The 16,231-nt window shown below is 44.6% G+C and overlaps 1 protein-coding gene across 1 annotated transcript in view; it reads left to right on the top strand.

The window, feature by feature from the left end:
- AK5 (adenylate kinase 5) overlaps positions 1 to 16,231 on the top strand; it is a 244,602-nt gene that overhangs the window by 217,929 nt on the left and 10,442 nt on the right. The window contains exon 13 of the mRNA XM_007111492.2: positions 6,105 to 6,293. Within this exon, the coding sequence (XP_007111554.1) occupies positions 6,105 to 6,293 (189 nt within the window). The remainder of the gene's footprint in view (positions 1 to 6,104; positions 6,294 to 16,231) is intronic.

The raw sequence follows: 16,231 nt of genomic DNA, 5'->3' as shown, positions 1-16,231 counted from the left end.
ATCATTTCATAATGTATGTGAGTGTTAAAGCATTATGTAGTACACCTGAAATGAACATAATATTGTATGTCAACTATATTTCAGTTAAAAAAAGAAAATATTGCTACCTCAGTGCTTGTTGGGAGGATTGGCTGAAATCCTTGAAATGTGCCTTATATATGGATAAGCCTGCATATGATGGTCAATAAATTGTTACGGTTTTTTTTTCAAAATTATGTATATTTTTTCTGATTATAGAAGTAGGAATTATATAGATATGAGACAATACAGGAAAAAGATAACATTCTGATGTCTGTTCTTCCGGTCTTGGTTCTACCTATTTTCATGCAGTTAAAATCATACAGGATACATAACTATCTGAATAACAGCTGTTATTTTTTGAGCACTTAAAATGTGCCCGGAACTGAACTAGATGCTTTACCCATGTCATTGTATTAATCTTTACAGTCCTATTCAGGATTGTATTAATTGTATTAATCTTTACAATCCTATTCAGTAGGTATTATTATCCCCACTTTATAGATTATTCTCATCTCAAGGAGGGTGTGTGCTTAGCCTGACTCCCTGGTGTGAAATGGAAATGCTTTCCTGTGTTAACCCAACAGCTCAGCAGCCAAGCTAAACACATGTTAACAGAAGTGAAATGCACGGGTTTGCTCTTGCCTTTTCCTTCCAGAAGCCTCTTAGCTGAAATTCTGCCCTTAGCCTGACTATGCAGATGAGCTTCCTGGATGTGTGGACCCTCTGCCTGATTGCTCTGAACTGTCTCATAACACTGTTCATCTACAGAATCAGTGATTCCGTTTATAAGTGCATTCTAATCTTCGGAATGAACTCTTAGCAAAAAAAAAAAAAAAAAAAGGTTATGAATCTGGCCAAGGAACTTTCTAGTTGGTGTGTCCTAGTGGTTTGGAATTGTGGCAAGCCTTGGGACCACCTTGGGATTTTCCACTTGAGATTTTCCACTCTCTTCTTCCAACTTCCGGTTCATTGCAGAACTTTTGAGCTAGGTAATGGCAGCACCAGGGCAGACGTTACGGTGGCAATGGGGTGGTATTATGATTATTAGGGTTGTGTGTTCAGCAATGCTGGAATGACCCCATCACCCCTCCTCTACTGAGGTTCCCCAAGGGGATAAAGCTCAGGAGTGAGAGCAAGTGGGAAATAGGCCTGTGGCTCTGTTGTTAGCCAGGCCTTACCTCCCAGTGCAGTGAGGCTGGTAGACGCGCTGGAGCGTACGACTTAGGCTAAAAGCACAGGTGGGGCCTCTGACTCTTTCTAAATTCAAATTTGACCAACAGGGTCTTTTACGAAGTGCAAAGGGATGAAAGTGAATATTGCCAGGCCCACATTAAATAACATTAGCTCACATTTATGCAGTGCTTGAAATGGGCCATGTATTAACTCATTTAATCCTCGGCAGCCGTCCTATGAGGCAGAAACTCTTGTCATTCTCATTTAAAATGAGGAAACTGAGGCACCCAGAGAGAACAAGAAAACTGGTACTCTGAATTGTAGAAAGTTCCTGAATGGCAGGTCCCTGCCCACTGGTAATATGGCCTAACCCGTGTCCTAACTTAATCAGAAGAAAACTAAAGTGTGGGGCAGAGGAGAGCAGGGTAAACGCCTTCTCCTGCTCTACCTGCTGGAATTCTCCAGGCAAAGCCATCATCACAAGTCAGCTGACACCCTCATCCTGGTGGGCTGCTCTCAGCTGGAGTGAGCGCTGGTCCCAACTAGATCCCCAGAGGCAGCGAAAGCAAGTTTCCGCAAAATAAGATTAAATGGCCTCTGACACCGTCCACTTCTTTTCCTACTACCCCACCCTCCTCTCCTGGCTCCACCTGGCCCACCAGGCATCTGGTCTGAGTCCCGTTCTGAAGGCTCTGGCACCCTCCACTAGGGTGAAGTTACCAGGCTTTGGAGTTACACGCAGCTGGCTCAGGACTGTCACTAACTAGTCCTCAGTGATTTGGGGCAAGTTAACCTCTGTGGGCCTCCATTTCCTCCCCACAGGGGTTAGAGCGATGGCACAGTGTGCCAGCTGCTGAAATGTTCTTACATATCTCAGTGCCCTCCCAAGGGCACTTGTGCTCTAATAAGGGTCCCCTGAATACCCAAAGGCCATGAAGAGCCCAGCACTGCAGTGGCAGAATTCCAGGGAGCCAGCAGGGGAGTGCTGGGGTCATGGAGTTGTCCCCATGTCTCTGTGACTCATCCAGACAAGGACAGAGTTCTCTGTTCTCCCCTCCACGGGATGTTAGAGCAGGGGTCCCCAGCCCCCAGGACGCCGACTGGTACGGGTCCTCAACCTGTTAGGAACTGGGCCGCGCAGCAGGAGGTGAGCGGCGGGTGAGCGAGCGAAGGGTGAGCGAGCGGAGCTTCATGTACTGCCCCCCATCGCCCCCCAAGGCTCCCCATGCCTCGTATTACCGCCTGAACCATCCCCCGCCCCTCCGCCCCATGTGTCCGTGGAAAAATTGTCTTCCACGAAAGCATCCCTGGTGCCAAAAATGTTGGGGACCACTGTGTTAGAGGCTAACCATGGTCCAGGGTAAAAAGGCAGAGCTACTCCAAGGGACTTTCTAAAGAAATATATCAAAGCGTTTTGAAAAATGATTGAATGGTATTTCACTCAAACATTTCAAAAACTTTTAGGTGTTAAAAGCATCAGTGGAAGAAATGAGCTCTGAAGCCATGAAAGGACATGGAAGAAACTTAAATGCATATTGCTAAGTGAAAGAAGCCAGCCTGAAAAGGCTACACACTGGATGAGTTCAACAATATGATATTCTGGGAAAGGCAATTCTATAGAATCAGTAAAAAAAAAAATGGTCAGTAGTTGCCAGGGTTAGGGAGGAGAGAGAGGGAGGAAGGAATAGGAAGAGCACAGGAGATTTTCAGAGGGGTGGAGGTATTACGTAGTATGCTATAATGGTGGATCATGACATGGTGCAACTGTCAAAATCCATAGAATGTACAACACGAAGGATGAACTTTAATGTCAACTGTGGACTTCAGTTAATGCTTCAGTATTGTTTCATTAATTGTAACAAATGTACCACCCTAAAGACATAATAGGGGAAACCAGGGGAGGGGAATTATATGGTAAGTTTCTGTACTATCAGTTCAATTTTCCCGTAAACCTAAAACTTCTAAAACTTAAAATCTATTAATTAAAAAAAAAAAAGAATCAGTGGTGCAGGCCACGTCCAAATGGAATGGCTGCTCGACAGCTTTTTATGTAGGAAGGGAATGCTGACTCCAGGAGAAATAGGTTGGGTCAAACCCCAATCTTGGCAGGAGAGCAGCTTCTCAAGGTATTATTTTGTGAAGAATCACCTGGGGATCTTCTTAAAATCCAGAGTCAGCAGGTCGAGGATGGTGCCTGAGCATCTGCGTTTCTAACAAGCTCCCAGACGAAGCCTGTGCTGCTGGTTCACAGCCCACACTTTGAGAATCAAGGTGGAAGCTCCCTCTCTGTCCTGCACTTATTTCGGTTCATTTACTGCCCGCTCCTGCTCAGACACACATTATCTCTGTTTGTACCTGAATGAGTCCCTGAATTGTCGTCCGTGTCCTCACAAGTGGCCTGGAAACCGCCGCAGTAAGAAAAATCGCCTCGTCTCCAAACACAACCCGGGCCGGAAACTGCTCCAGGAGCCAAACTCTGTAACTGAGCCCTAGGCTGCCTCCCAAGCTCGCCCTCTGCTGGTGGACAAGGGTCATTGTCTTCTAAACTTTTACCCAGCTTTCTTACCGCTCAAATGCTCATTTTTTTCTCCTTCCAATTAATAAAGACAGAAGAGTTAGATGACATGTTCCAGAGGTTTATTTCACTCTTCTAGATTTTGGAGAATTTTTCCACTCTGTTTCTTAAAGTACATCCTTCAGAGGGGGTAGATAAATCATTGAACAGCACTTACTGACAACTTACGGCTCTGCGTGTTGTGTTAAAGTCCTCCCCTACCCTGACTTTGTTCCCATCCCTCCCAGGCGCTTTCCACAGTGGGGAGGTAAACTTTCGTTTACACTGCAAGATCAGAAGGGAGTAACAATTTCTTTTGATCCAGGGTTGAGATTGGTAGTGGAGGCAAGGTTGGTATCCTCCAGAGAGAGACATCAGAAGCAAAAGAACACTTTAAGGGGAGGATGGGGAGATAGGGAGAGACACACTACCGATCATACACTATCACTCATTCATGAAAACATTTCTTTGTTACCTACTATATACAAGACTTGGGATCAGGAGCTGAGCATTCCTAACGCCTACACACAAAGAGATCATAGCCCAATATGGGACATAACATAGTGGCTGATACTTACCAAGTGCTTCCATATGCCAAGCAATCTACTTACATTACCTTATTTAATTGTATTTAATCCTCACAGCAATTCTGTGATCATCCTCATTGAACAAATGAGAAAGTTGGGGGTGCAGAGAAGTTGAATGACACTTTTAGTTAATGATGCAGTCAAGTAACTTAAAAAAACAATTTGTTATTTTCTCTCATAAGGGTCTGGGGGTTGATGGGCTCAGCTGACTGGTTCTCACTTGAGGCCCTTTATTCAGTTGCAGTCAGATAGTTGGTAAGGCTGAGTAGACATGTCTGGAGCAGGGGCTGGGATGTCTACAACAGCCAAGGTCTGGTCAGGCATCTCTGTCCGCATGGCCTCTCTGTGTGGCTAGCTTGGGCTTCCTCTCAGCCTAGCAGTCAGAGTCATTGGACATCTTAGATGGCAGTTGAACAGGCAGGAACTGCAAAACTTCTTATAATCTTGCTTCTAAAAGCATGTGGCTTTACAATAGCCAGGACATGGAAGCAACCTAAGTGTCCATCAACAGATGAATGGATAAAGTAGATGTGGCACATACATACAATGGAATATTACTCAGCCATAAAAAGAAACGAAATTGAGTTATTTGTAGTGAGGTGGATGGACATAGAGTCTGTCATACAGAGTGAAGTAAGTCGGAAAGAGAAAAACAAATACTGTATGCTAACACAAATATATGGAATCTAAGAAAAAAAAATGGTTCTGAAGAACCTAGGGACAGGACAGGAATAAAGACGCAGACGTAGAGAATGGACTTGAGGACACGGGGAGGGGGAAGGGTAAGATGGGACAAAGTGAGAGAGTGACATGGACATATATACACTACCAATTGTAAAACAGATAGCTAATGGGAAGCAGCCACATAGCACAGGGAGATCATCTTGGTGCTTTGTGACCACCTAGAGGGGTGGGATAAGGAGGGTGGGAGGGAGACGCAAGAGGGAGGGGATATGGGGATATGTATATGTATAGCTGATTCACTCTTGTTATACAGCAGAAACTAACACACCATTGTAAAGCAATTATACTCCAATAAAGGTGTTAAAAATAAATAAATAAATAAATAAAAATTAAAAAATAAAAGCATGTGGCATCATTTCCACCATGTTCTGTTGGTCAGTTACAGTTCAGCTCAGATTCAGGGAGGTAGAGGAATGGGCTCTATGTCTCAATAGGGGGAAGAGCTTAAAGTACATGGAGGTAATGAATCAATAAAGACCATCTTGGAGACAAGTCACCACACCAGGATTTGACCCTCAGCAGCCTGACTCGAACCTTTGTGTGCTCAACCATTATGCTCTACTGACCACCACGTAGTACAGACACAGCCACATTGTGCTCCTGGTGGCTCATGTAAGATATAGTGGTGGATAAAGAAGGAGGTGATTAGCTTGTCTCAGTAGGTCAGGCAGGGATCCCAGCAGGAAACACCACACACACACACACACACACACACACACACATACACACACACACCCCTCCCCTTAGTGTGGAGGACAGATTGTGACTGCATTGGGTAGCATTCTGTACAATCCCTGCACTACATGAGGTGACCTAAAAGTTGAGGACAAGAGACAGCTCTGAGGCAGCCTGTGGAAAGCCGCTGACGTGGAAATAAGGAGCCGTGATGTCCTGTCCCAACTCTGCCACAACGTAGGTCTGGGCCCCTGAGAGGAAGCAGAAGTAAAGAACTAGGGATCCCAGGTCTTTCCAGAACCTCACTGAGTGGAGTTTCTGAGCATGTTGTGCCCCCTCCCCATCCCCAGATTGGAGACCCTCGCTTGGTGATCTGTATGGACTGCTCGGCAGACACCATGACCAACCGCCTTCTCCAGAGGAGCGGGAGCAGCCCGCGCGCGGACGACAGAACCGCCATCACCAAGCGCCTTGAGACCTACTACCGGGCCTCCATCCCCATGGTCGCCTACTATGAGACGAAAACACAGCTACATAAGGTGAGTCACCTCACAGCCCCCCAAAATGAACCAGCCACCCACTTTTTTTTTCAAAAAAAGAAAAAAATAGGAAATTTCGGTTAAGGGATCTTGGAATTAGAACTGCATATAGCTGCACAATTTGGGCCAAAATATGGGTCCCTTACTCTCTTCACTTTTGTATGTCATCATATGGACCATGAAAAGCTGGCCATACAATGTTTATAGATGCCATTATGGTTGCTGGAAACCGGTCCTATTTCCAAGAAAGAGGGAGAGAGGGAAGGAGGGAGGGAGGCGGGGAGGGAGGGGGAGGAGGGAGGGAGAAGAGGGAGGGAGGAAGGGAGGGGGGAGGGAGGGAGAAGGGGAAGGGAGGGAGGGAGGGGGGCAGGAAGGGAGGGAGGGAGGGAGGAAGGGAGGGAGGCATGGATGAGGCATAAGTTCTGCCTCCCAGACCTCAGCTGCACAGGAGGATCCAGAAGGTCTCATCTAGATCTAAAATTCAACAACTTTGCATTTCTAGATTTTTGCCTAGTTCATAATTGGCCCTTGGCTGCCTCAGTTTCTTGCAATGACTAGTGTTATTGGGAGAAGCAGCATATGGGGCCAGGAGAGCAGATGAGGTGAAACAATGAGGAAATGGGTTGTGTCAAGTCAATGATCACGAGCGCTAATCCATGCTGAGTCCCTGTTAAGTTCACGAATTTGGGACAACTATCCAATCCCCATTCATTCACTCATTTAATAACTATGTATCAAGCACCTCCTATGGACCATCCACTGCCCTGGTGGTTTGGATGCAGGTGATAAGATGCCGTTCTTGCCTGCTAGAGCCTTGGGTTTAGTAGGGGAGAGAGACACACCTGGGATCACAATATGGGGTCAAAGTGAGCACAAGAGTGAGTTCCAAGGGCCCTTTAACCTGGTCTGAGGGGAGACAGAAGGCATTGAGGAAGGTCACCAGAGGACAACTAAGCTGAGCCCGAGGTGCGGGTGCCATAAGGGGAGCAGAGCACCTCACACAGGAGGAGTTTGGCTGTGACATATAGTGCCAAGGAAACGAGGGACCAGAGGTGGAGGTGGAGAGGTACGCAAGGACCAGATCAAGATGAACCTATCATAGGAGCAAATAACTATCCTGAGGATGATGATGGGAACTACCAAAGGGGACAGACACAGTCAGCATTTCCATTTAGAAAGCTCCCTCCATCAGCCTTGTGGAGAATGGGTCCCAAGAAGGTCAGGCCAGGAGACCACTGGGAGGCTGGGGAGTAGCCAGGAACCAAACCCTGAGGACCCAACGCAGAGCAGAGAGAGTGAACAGCTACTATCTGCTTTTCCCAGGAAGTTACAAGGGGACGTGAGTCAATCAATAACAAACTTGTCTCGGAGACAGCTACATGATCCATTCCTTGGGGAAAACCATTGATAATGAATTCTTATCTTCTGAGCCTGTTAATGGTCCATTTTCCAGACTCCTACGAACTTAGCCCTGTGTCAAATCTGAAAGGTGCTCCATGATTTAACTCAGAGATGTCATGTATGTGACATGAGAGCTATCATCCCCGCCTTCTGCACCCACAGCAGACACTGCTACGGCATCGTGGCGCTTTCCTCAAGACCCAGACGTGGCCTCGTGATGTTGTTAGCACAGCGCGCCAGGCAGCTCCTTCCAATTGCTAGGACTTGATGAGCAAGACGAATCCTATTTGCTGTACTTCATGTAACCACTGGTTGCTACATAAAACAAAGACCTAGCTCTTTAGAAAAAAGCAAACAAAAAATGCACTATGTAAGAGCAGGGTCTTAAGAATTCAGGTGGCAGAGGCCTTTCCAGGATTGGTGATTTCCACCCTTCGTGCCGCCTAGAACACACATGGAAATTACCTTCCACTTTCAAGATTTGCAGAGGTGAGAAAAGTCCCTAAGTAATTCAGAGTCAGAAAAGCCCTTTTACCTCTTTCCTGTATTATTCCAACCTAAATTCTACACACTCACAAATGATTGGCACGTGCATGCGGGGCTAACCAAGTTCTCAGATAAAGCTGATTTCTGGAAACCTCCTTAGAAATTTAATATCTAAGTTAATGGGAAAGGGAGTTTCCCATCCCACGCGGCTCATCTCTGCAGCTCCCCCCACCGCATTTTGGAGATGCTGCTGGCTGTTGGGTCTGTGGTGAGGTAACATGTATGATCCACTTGGCAAATATTTAAAACCACTCCAGCCCTGACTCCAGAACAGCGTGGGCTCCAGCCCTCAGGACTCCCAGAGGGCCTCTCTGAAGAAGCTGCTTTGTCCCTGTCTCTGCGCCGGGACTGTCCTCACCCATGCAGCTGCAGAGATGAACAGCCTTCCTCCCCCACCTGGAGTAGAGACAGCACAGGGCGGCCTAGTGCTAGCCCAGGGGCCCAGGGAGGTGACAATGTTTCACAGGTGCCCCATGGGGCTTGCCAGCAGCTCGGGCCACAGAGGGGGACTGGAGGAGAAGCAAGAGAGCAGCCCGGCTTGGTTTCCGTTGGAGGTGAAAGTCTCTGTCCCTTTGTGTTCTCTGGCCTTCTGGGCTCCTGCCTGGTCTCCGAGCATCAGCTTAATTGCCTCCTGATTTGAAGTGACAGCCTGTGTCTTGTTCCCACAATGCTCTTTGGATTCTTAGTACCCCTTGTCTTGTTGGTTATTGAGCCCAAGGCGGGGCTTCTCACTCTCCAGGTGGGCTCCTGGATCATTTAAGGAGTTTTCTTAAACTAGATGGGGGTGGTGAATGCACTTCAAGATGCAAGTGAGATGAATCAGTAGCTCAGTGAGATTTCTTTAGGAATTAGAGCTGCCCAGTGGCCCGACCCAGAAACAGAGGACCCTCCAAAAGCACTTCCCTCAGACCTCAGTGTTGCCCAGTTATGCTTACGCTTGATCCATCCCCTGACACCTTTACTGCCTAATGATAATCAGCCCTTTGGGCCACCAACTAGCTGGAAAAGTGCAATGAAATTTCAAACAAAAGTAATAAAAAAGCAAAGCAGAACTTATATAGCCACTGCCTTATTCTTTGTCTTTGTTATGCCATCATCATACAATAAAGTTAGAACTTCTTGTAACATAAACCAAGGGATAGAAGCATATGTGATCCAAATGGATCCCCTGACCTTCCATTTTCCTCTCTCACAACGCCAGCTTTGCGCTGCATCTAAGAAAGAATTAGAACTTTTGTCCATGTCACTCCATTTCTCCTTGCGCTCAGGGTAGACGTCATTAGTCAGCTGTGGTACTACCTTCCTACCCAGTCTGGACGCTGCCTCAGAAGCTTTCTCAACACAGCAATATAGGTAGTCACATACAACTCATTAGAGTTGACCTGTAAGAGAAAGCTTTTTTCACCTTGAGGGAGAGAATTTATTATTGAAGAAATTATTGAAATGTAGCATTTTGAAGTGAACAGCACAATAATTGTCCAGAGGTTGCCTGGTAGAGAGTATACTGGCCTGGGTGTAAGAAAACCCAAGCCACAGCAGTGTGAATGAGCTTTGGGAACTTGGTGAGTCATTTCACAGCTAAACCTCTCAGCAGAATAAAATGGATGGACAGAATGGGATCTCCTGGAATACCCTAGGTCTGTCACTCCATGCTTCTCAGGGAAAACAAAAAAACAAACATATATTTGTAATCATAAAAGTAACACATACTTGTTTTAGAAAATATAGAAAACTAGGTAGTCCCATCACTCAGAGGCAAACATTCTGGATTATTTCCTTCAAATATTTTGGCTATGAATTTTTTTTTTCTTTTTTTTTCCTTTTTTTTTTTTTTTTTTTTTTTGCGGTACGCGGGCCTCTCACTGCTGTGGCCTCTCCCGTTGCGGAGCACAGGCTCCGGACGCACAGGCTCAGCGGCCATGGCTCACGGGCCCAGCCACTCCGTGGCATGTGGGACTCCGTGGCATGTGGGATCTTCCCGGACCGGGGCACGAACCCGCGTCCCCTGCATCGGCAGACGGACCCTCAACCACTGCGCCACCAGGGAAGCCCATTGGCTATGAATTTTTAAAGCATGATGGTGACCACAGGTATATTCATGAGGTTGTAGGTAACAGGCACCAACCCTAACTGGCCTAACCTGAAACACGGAGCTTACTTGTAAGGTTATGTGAACCGAGGCTGAAACGCAGCAGGTCCAGGAAGCCCGTGGGACCAGGCTTCCCTAGGCTCCTCAAACCTGTCTTTCCCTCCTTCTCTCTCTCATCTTGATTTTTCTCTTTCTCTGGCCCAGAAGCTAGAATATGGCAAACGTGCAGCTTCCACGTTCGTGTTACCACAACAGCTCCAAATTCCGGAGAGAAGTATTCTGATTGGCCTTGTTTTGTTCCAGTCCCTGGTCCTATCAGCTATGGCCAAGCAGGCGGGGTCACGTGGGGCTTTTTTCACTTGTTATGGCTGTTTTATTGAGTGCACAGCACGTGTGGAGACACAGCAATAAACAAGGCAAAGTCCCTCACTGAAAAGAGAAGAGCCGTAGACAAGAAAATAAAATAATTGCTAATAGGATTAGCTCTATGAATAAGACAGAACAGAGTGACTTGTTAGGGATGGGGACTTTAGACAGGTGTTTGGAAAGTCTCTAAGGAGGTAGCATTTGAATGAAGACCTGACTAATAAAAACATGGTTGCATGGTTGCCTGGAACTCTTCCCTGAAAACTGAGGGGAGAGCAAGGAATTTCCAGAAGAGAAGATCTTGTGAACTGGGAGAAATTACAGAAATAGCTTCCTCAAGTGGCATGTACAGAAGTGTATAAATTGATATTTAAAACCTCTCCTTTTGCTAAGGATAAAAGTAACAACTTCTTTTAAAAAAGAAACTAGAAAATTTAAGAGCATAAAGATAAAAATTATCCAGAATTCTTCGACCCAAAGATAACCATTAATGAACATTTTGATATATTTTCTTACATTTGTGTTTCTTCATTTTTTAAAAAATAAATTTATTTTATTTATTTATTTTTGGCTGCTTTGTTTCTTCGTTGCTGTGCAAGCTGTGCGTGGCTTTCCTTAGTTACGGTGAGCAGGGGCTACTCTTCGTTGCTGTGCGCGGGCTTCTCATGGTGGTGGCTTCTCTTGTTGCGGAGCACGGGCTCTAGGTGCGCGGTCTTCAGTAGTTGTGGCACACGGGCTCATAGTTGTGGTTCGTGGGCTCTAGAGCGTAGGCTCAGTAGTTGTGGTGCACAGGCTTAGTTGCTCCGCGGCATATGGGATCTTCCCGAACCAGGGCTCGAACTGGTGTCCCCTGCGTTGGCAGGTGGATTCTTAACCACTGTGCCACCAGGGAGGCCCTCTTGATTTTTTAATATACTTTTTGCTCATAGTATCATAAGCCCAGAAATAACCTCAGGCCATAGAGGAAGTGGTCCTGGTAACAGATGATATCCATCCCTGGGTTATTTATTAGTCTTAATCAATTTAAAACATAAAAAGAGAGGCCAATGACTCGTTAAACATGCATTCAACAGATGCAGAAAATCCAGTTCCTTGGCAACTTGGCTTTTGTAAAGGAGAAAATAAGCTATTCGTTCAACAGTTCTTCTGCTGCAGTGTCCCAACTTCATAAATAGCTTAGCCATTTTTAGTTAAGTCCCAAAATACAGCTGTACCCATTTATTGTTCTGGGTAGTCATCCAACCTGGCAGCAGACCTCCTGTGAACGGAGGGATAAAGAATGAGAAATGTAGTTGCTGCAACTTCCATGAAAGGAGTGGAAGCAGAAAGCAGCATCGAATCAAATTTTACCCCCCGGATGCAAAATCCACTTGATAGCCCTTAGCCAAGTGCATTCCTAAGATAGGAGTCTAGCACAAGGCAAGGAAAAGCCCACATTACTTTTATACCTTGAATTCTCTGTACTCAAATTCTTCTTTCAATTGGCTAAAATAACTCTTGACCTAATTTTTAGTTCAATCTCTCCAGGAATACCTGAGAATGTCACTATGGTGGTTTGTTACACAAATAACCGTTTCACTGTATATAAAATTTAGGTCACAATATTTCTCTATGGCAAGTCAGTAAACGTTGCCCCATTGTTTTGAAGCATTTAGTGTGCTGGAAGAAAGGCAAACACAGATCTGGAAGTAAACTTTTTTCAACTAGTATCTTTAAAGAAAAAATTTTAATGTTTTTCCGTGTAATTTAAAACTAGAGTCCAGATATAGGTCTGCTTTTCACTGATTTTCAATGGCATGACAGTTTTTTTTAACTCAAGAACGTTTGCTGTATTTTTTATGTACAGCTGTTCCTTGTTTTTCTCAAGAACACATAACTCTCTTCCTTCTACCCCGGTGCCATCCAATGGAAATTAAATGTGAGTCGTCTGCGTAATTTTAAATTTTCTAGTAGCCACAGTATAACGTTAGTTTCAGGTGTACAACATAGTGATTTGAAATTCAAATACATTACAAAATGATCACCGTAATGAATCTAGTAACCATCTGTCCCCTTACCAAGTTACTACAGTATTGTTGACCGTATTCCTTAGGCTGTATATCACATCCCCATGACTTATCTATTTTATAACTGGAAGTGTATACCTCTTAATCTCCTTCACCAATTTGGGCCAACCTCCTGAACCCCCCTTCCCCTCCCTTCTGACAACCACCCATTTTCTCCCTGTGTCTATGAGTCTGTTTTTATTTTGTTTTGTTTGTTTGTTTTGTTTCTTAGATTCCACATATAAATGAGATCATGCGGTATTTGTCTTTCTCTGTCTTGACTTATTTCACTTAGCATAATATCGTCTAGATCCATCTATGTTGTCGCAGATGGCAAGAGTTCATTCTTTTTATGGCTGAGTAGTATTCCATTGTGTTTATGTACCACATCTTCTTTATCCATTCATCTACTGGTGGACGTTAAGGTTGCTTCCGTATCTTGGCTATTGTGAATAATGATGCATATATGTTTTCAAATTAGTGTTTTTGTTTTCTTCGGGTAAATACCCAGAAGTGGAATTGTTGGATCATGCGGTAGTTCTGTTTTTAATTTTTTGAGGAACATCCATATTGTTTTCCACAGTGTGTGCAGCGATTTACATTCCCACCAACAGTGCACAAGGGTTCCCTTTTCCACACCCTCGTCAACACTTGTTATTTGTGGTCTTTTTGATGATAGCCATTCTGACAGGTGTGAGGTGATATCTCACTGTGGTTTTGATTTACATTTCCCTGATGATCAGTGACATTGAGCATCTCTTCATGTATCTGTTGGCCAACTGTATGTCTTTTTTGGAAAAATGTCTATTCAGGGCCTAAGCAGAAGGTTTTTTTGACCCATTAATTTTCACTTCCCTTTCTCTCCTTGTTGCCCTGAGAAGAGTTCTTCAACATGTAGAAAAACCTTGGGATTCCCTGGATGCCTGGCCTCTTCGATCAATGCCCCACCTCAGCTGAGTTTACTTCTCAGTTTTGAGTCTGAAGCTTTCCCTAATTCAATCGGGACCTGCCCTGGTTGAGTGCTACTAGCAACCTGGATTTGGAGAAAACTCTCCCTCCTGCCCACTGGCCCAGGAGAAAGGAAGGTACATGAAGGAGAGAGTGATCTAGAGGAGCCCTGAGGTTCTGTCCTCCCGCTTGACAAATGAGGCATAAATCTTCCATCTGTCTCTGAGAGACTTAAGAAACCCATTCCTGATGAGTCTGTTTGAAATACTCTTCTCTCCGCCCTGCTCCCTTCCTGATTGTCAGGCCTTCACTAGATCCCCGCAAAGAGCTTTTGATTCGGTACAGTATTCTTTGCACCCCTGTGGTCCTGCTGAACTGAGTTGTGCTCATTGCAGCCTTGTTTCCTCCCAGGACAGCAGGCAGAAGAGAACTCCAGACTTTTGTTCTCTTCTGTACACATTCCTGATTGTCTTCCTCTATGGTTGCTCTCATCGCATGGCGGGTTTAGGTTTTGCTTTTACCCAGCTCAGGGCAGTCCCTTCATTGGGCTCCACCCTAACTCAGAACCTCTGCAGTAGTCACTGCCATGGATTCTACCAGCAGAGACCTGGTGCTGTTCCATCTAAGGTCCTTGATATAGGCCGCAGACATTTATGGGGCATCTCCAACATCCAAATGCTGGGTGGTTAATGCTGGGTACTCAGAGAGGAAAAGAGACAGATGAAACTCTGCACCCACAGCAAGGTTGTAAATGTATCAATAGTAATAGGATTTACAGAATGTTCCAGGTCTTTGGGAGCAAAAGGGTTTGGGTCTGGAAAGGTAGGTAACAGCTTCAGAAAGCAGCAGACATTTGAGCTGGGTCCTAAAGGATGAGCAGAAGTTCGAGCCAGATGGAAGGGAGGGGACCAAGGCTCTGACATGAGAAGGAGACCAGTAGTGCTAGCACAGGACGTAGTGTGCACAGATGGATTAAAGTGGGGGGAAGACTTGACTAAAAAAGTAGAGGCTTCATTCCTCCTTCATACAATAAATATTCTAGACCAGCATTGTCCAACAGAGATATAATCTGGGCCAAATAGGTAATTTACAATTTCCTAGCAGTCGCATTAACCAAAAAAAAGTAAAAAGAAACAAGTGAGATTAATTTAACAATATATTTTATTTAACCTAATATAGCCTAAATGTTATCATTTTAACACGTAATCAATATAAAAAATCATTAATGAGATGGTTTTATATTCTTTTTTCAATCTATGTCTTCAAAATCTGGTATTTAAGCATATCTCAATTCAGATTCTAAATTTTCATCAGAAATACTAGAATGGTATTTGTATCTCATAAAATTTCCAGTTGAAAAGGTAGATTTCACATACCCAACTTGTTCAAATATATTTTTAATGTTCCAATAATTGAGTCAAATATTAGTTTTATAAATAGTTATTAGTTTTATAAATAAAGTTAGATTCACTTTAATTATAGAATATCAAAAACTTAATTCCTCATTTATACTAGCCACATTTCAAGTGTTCAGTAGCCACCTGTGGCTAGTGTTTACTGTATCCTGGATAGTCCTAGCCTCTCCTAGAAAGTTTGAACTAAGTACGGCAAGTAATGAAGGGAACCACTAATTTTAAGCAGGGACATGGCTGATCAGATCTGTTTAAGAAAAGTCACTTTAAGAAAGGACAGTTTTTTGTTTGTTTGTTTTTTCATGTCTGTGAGAAGATCTGTTAGTCAAATTTAAACTACAGACAGAATTGAGAGGAAGAGAAAGAAGGAAAGGGAGTAGCAGGTAACATGTTAAATGGACAAACTGCTGGTACTTTGGGAAGTCCTGTGTCTAGAACCATCATTAATGGGCAGATTATGAATCATCCTTATATTTTTGCTAAAGCTTGTCCTTAAAGCTCTCTAAAGTAAAGGTGTACATAGTCCTCCTTCTTTCTAAGGCCTTGAGAGTGAGGAGGAATGTGTGGCCTGACCAGATCTCTGAAATGGACGACTCCCCAGGGGCAGCCTTTTCCATGACCCCGACTTTGGAAAAGCGCATCTAATGATTGTCCAGAGACGTGCACAAGTGCTGCACGTGAAGGGCTAGGCCGTGGCTGGGCACCACGCTCTCCTCTGGCTGTGAGGGATCCCTGTGGTGTGGGGCTCTGTCTGGTTGGACAGTGGACAGGGTTAGAAGACGAAAAAGGTGGCCAACACCCACACAATCATCATAAAACACTCAATAGCAGCTTGGTTTTTTCCCAGGAGCCCCATGGCGCCAATACATGAAAAATGAAACTCAAGCAATGTTTTGAACAGTGTGGGAAAATTCAGGAAAAACACTCCATCTGGGCAGTGTTTGAACCAGCCAACTGTTTTTTTTTTTTTTTAACGTCTTTATTGGAGTATAATTCCTTTACAATGGTGTGTTAGTGTCTGCTTTATAACAAAGTGAATCAGTTATACATATACATATGTTCCCATAGCTCTTCCCTCTTGCGTCTCCCTCCCACCCTCCCTATCCCACCCCTCTAGGTGGTCACAAAGCA

The sequence above is a fragment of the Physeter macrocephalus genome, chromosome 4 (genome assembly GCF_002837175.3).
Source record: "Physeter macrocephalus isolate SW-GA chromosome 4, ASM283717v5, whole genome shotgun sequence".
Classification (NCBI taxonomy): Eukaryota; Metazoa; Chordata; class Mammalia; order Artiodactyla; family Physeteridae; genus Physeter; species Physeter macrocephalus.
The sequence above is the reverse complement of the archived record's forward strand: the minus strand, read 5'-3'. Positions and strand labels throughout refer to the sequence as shown.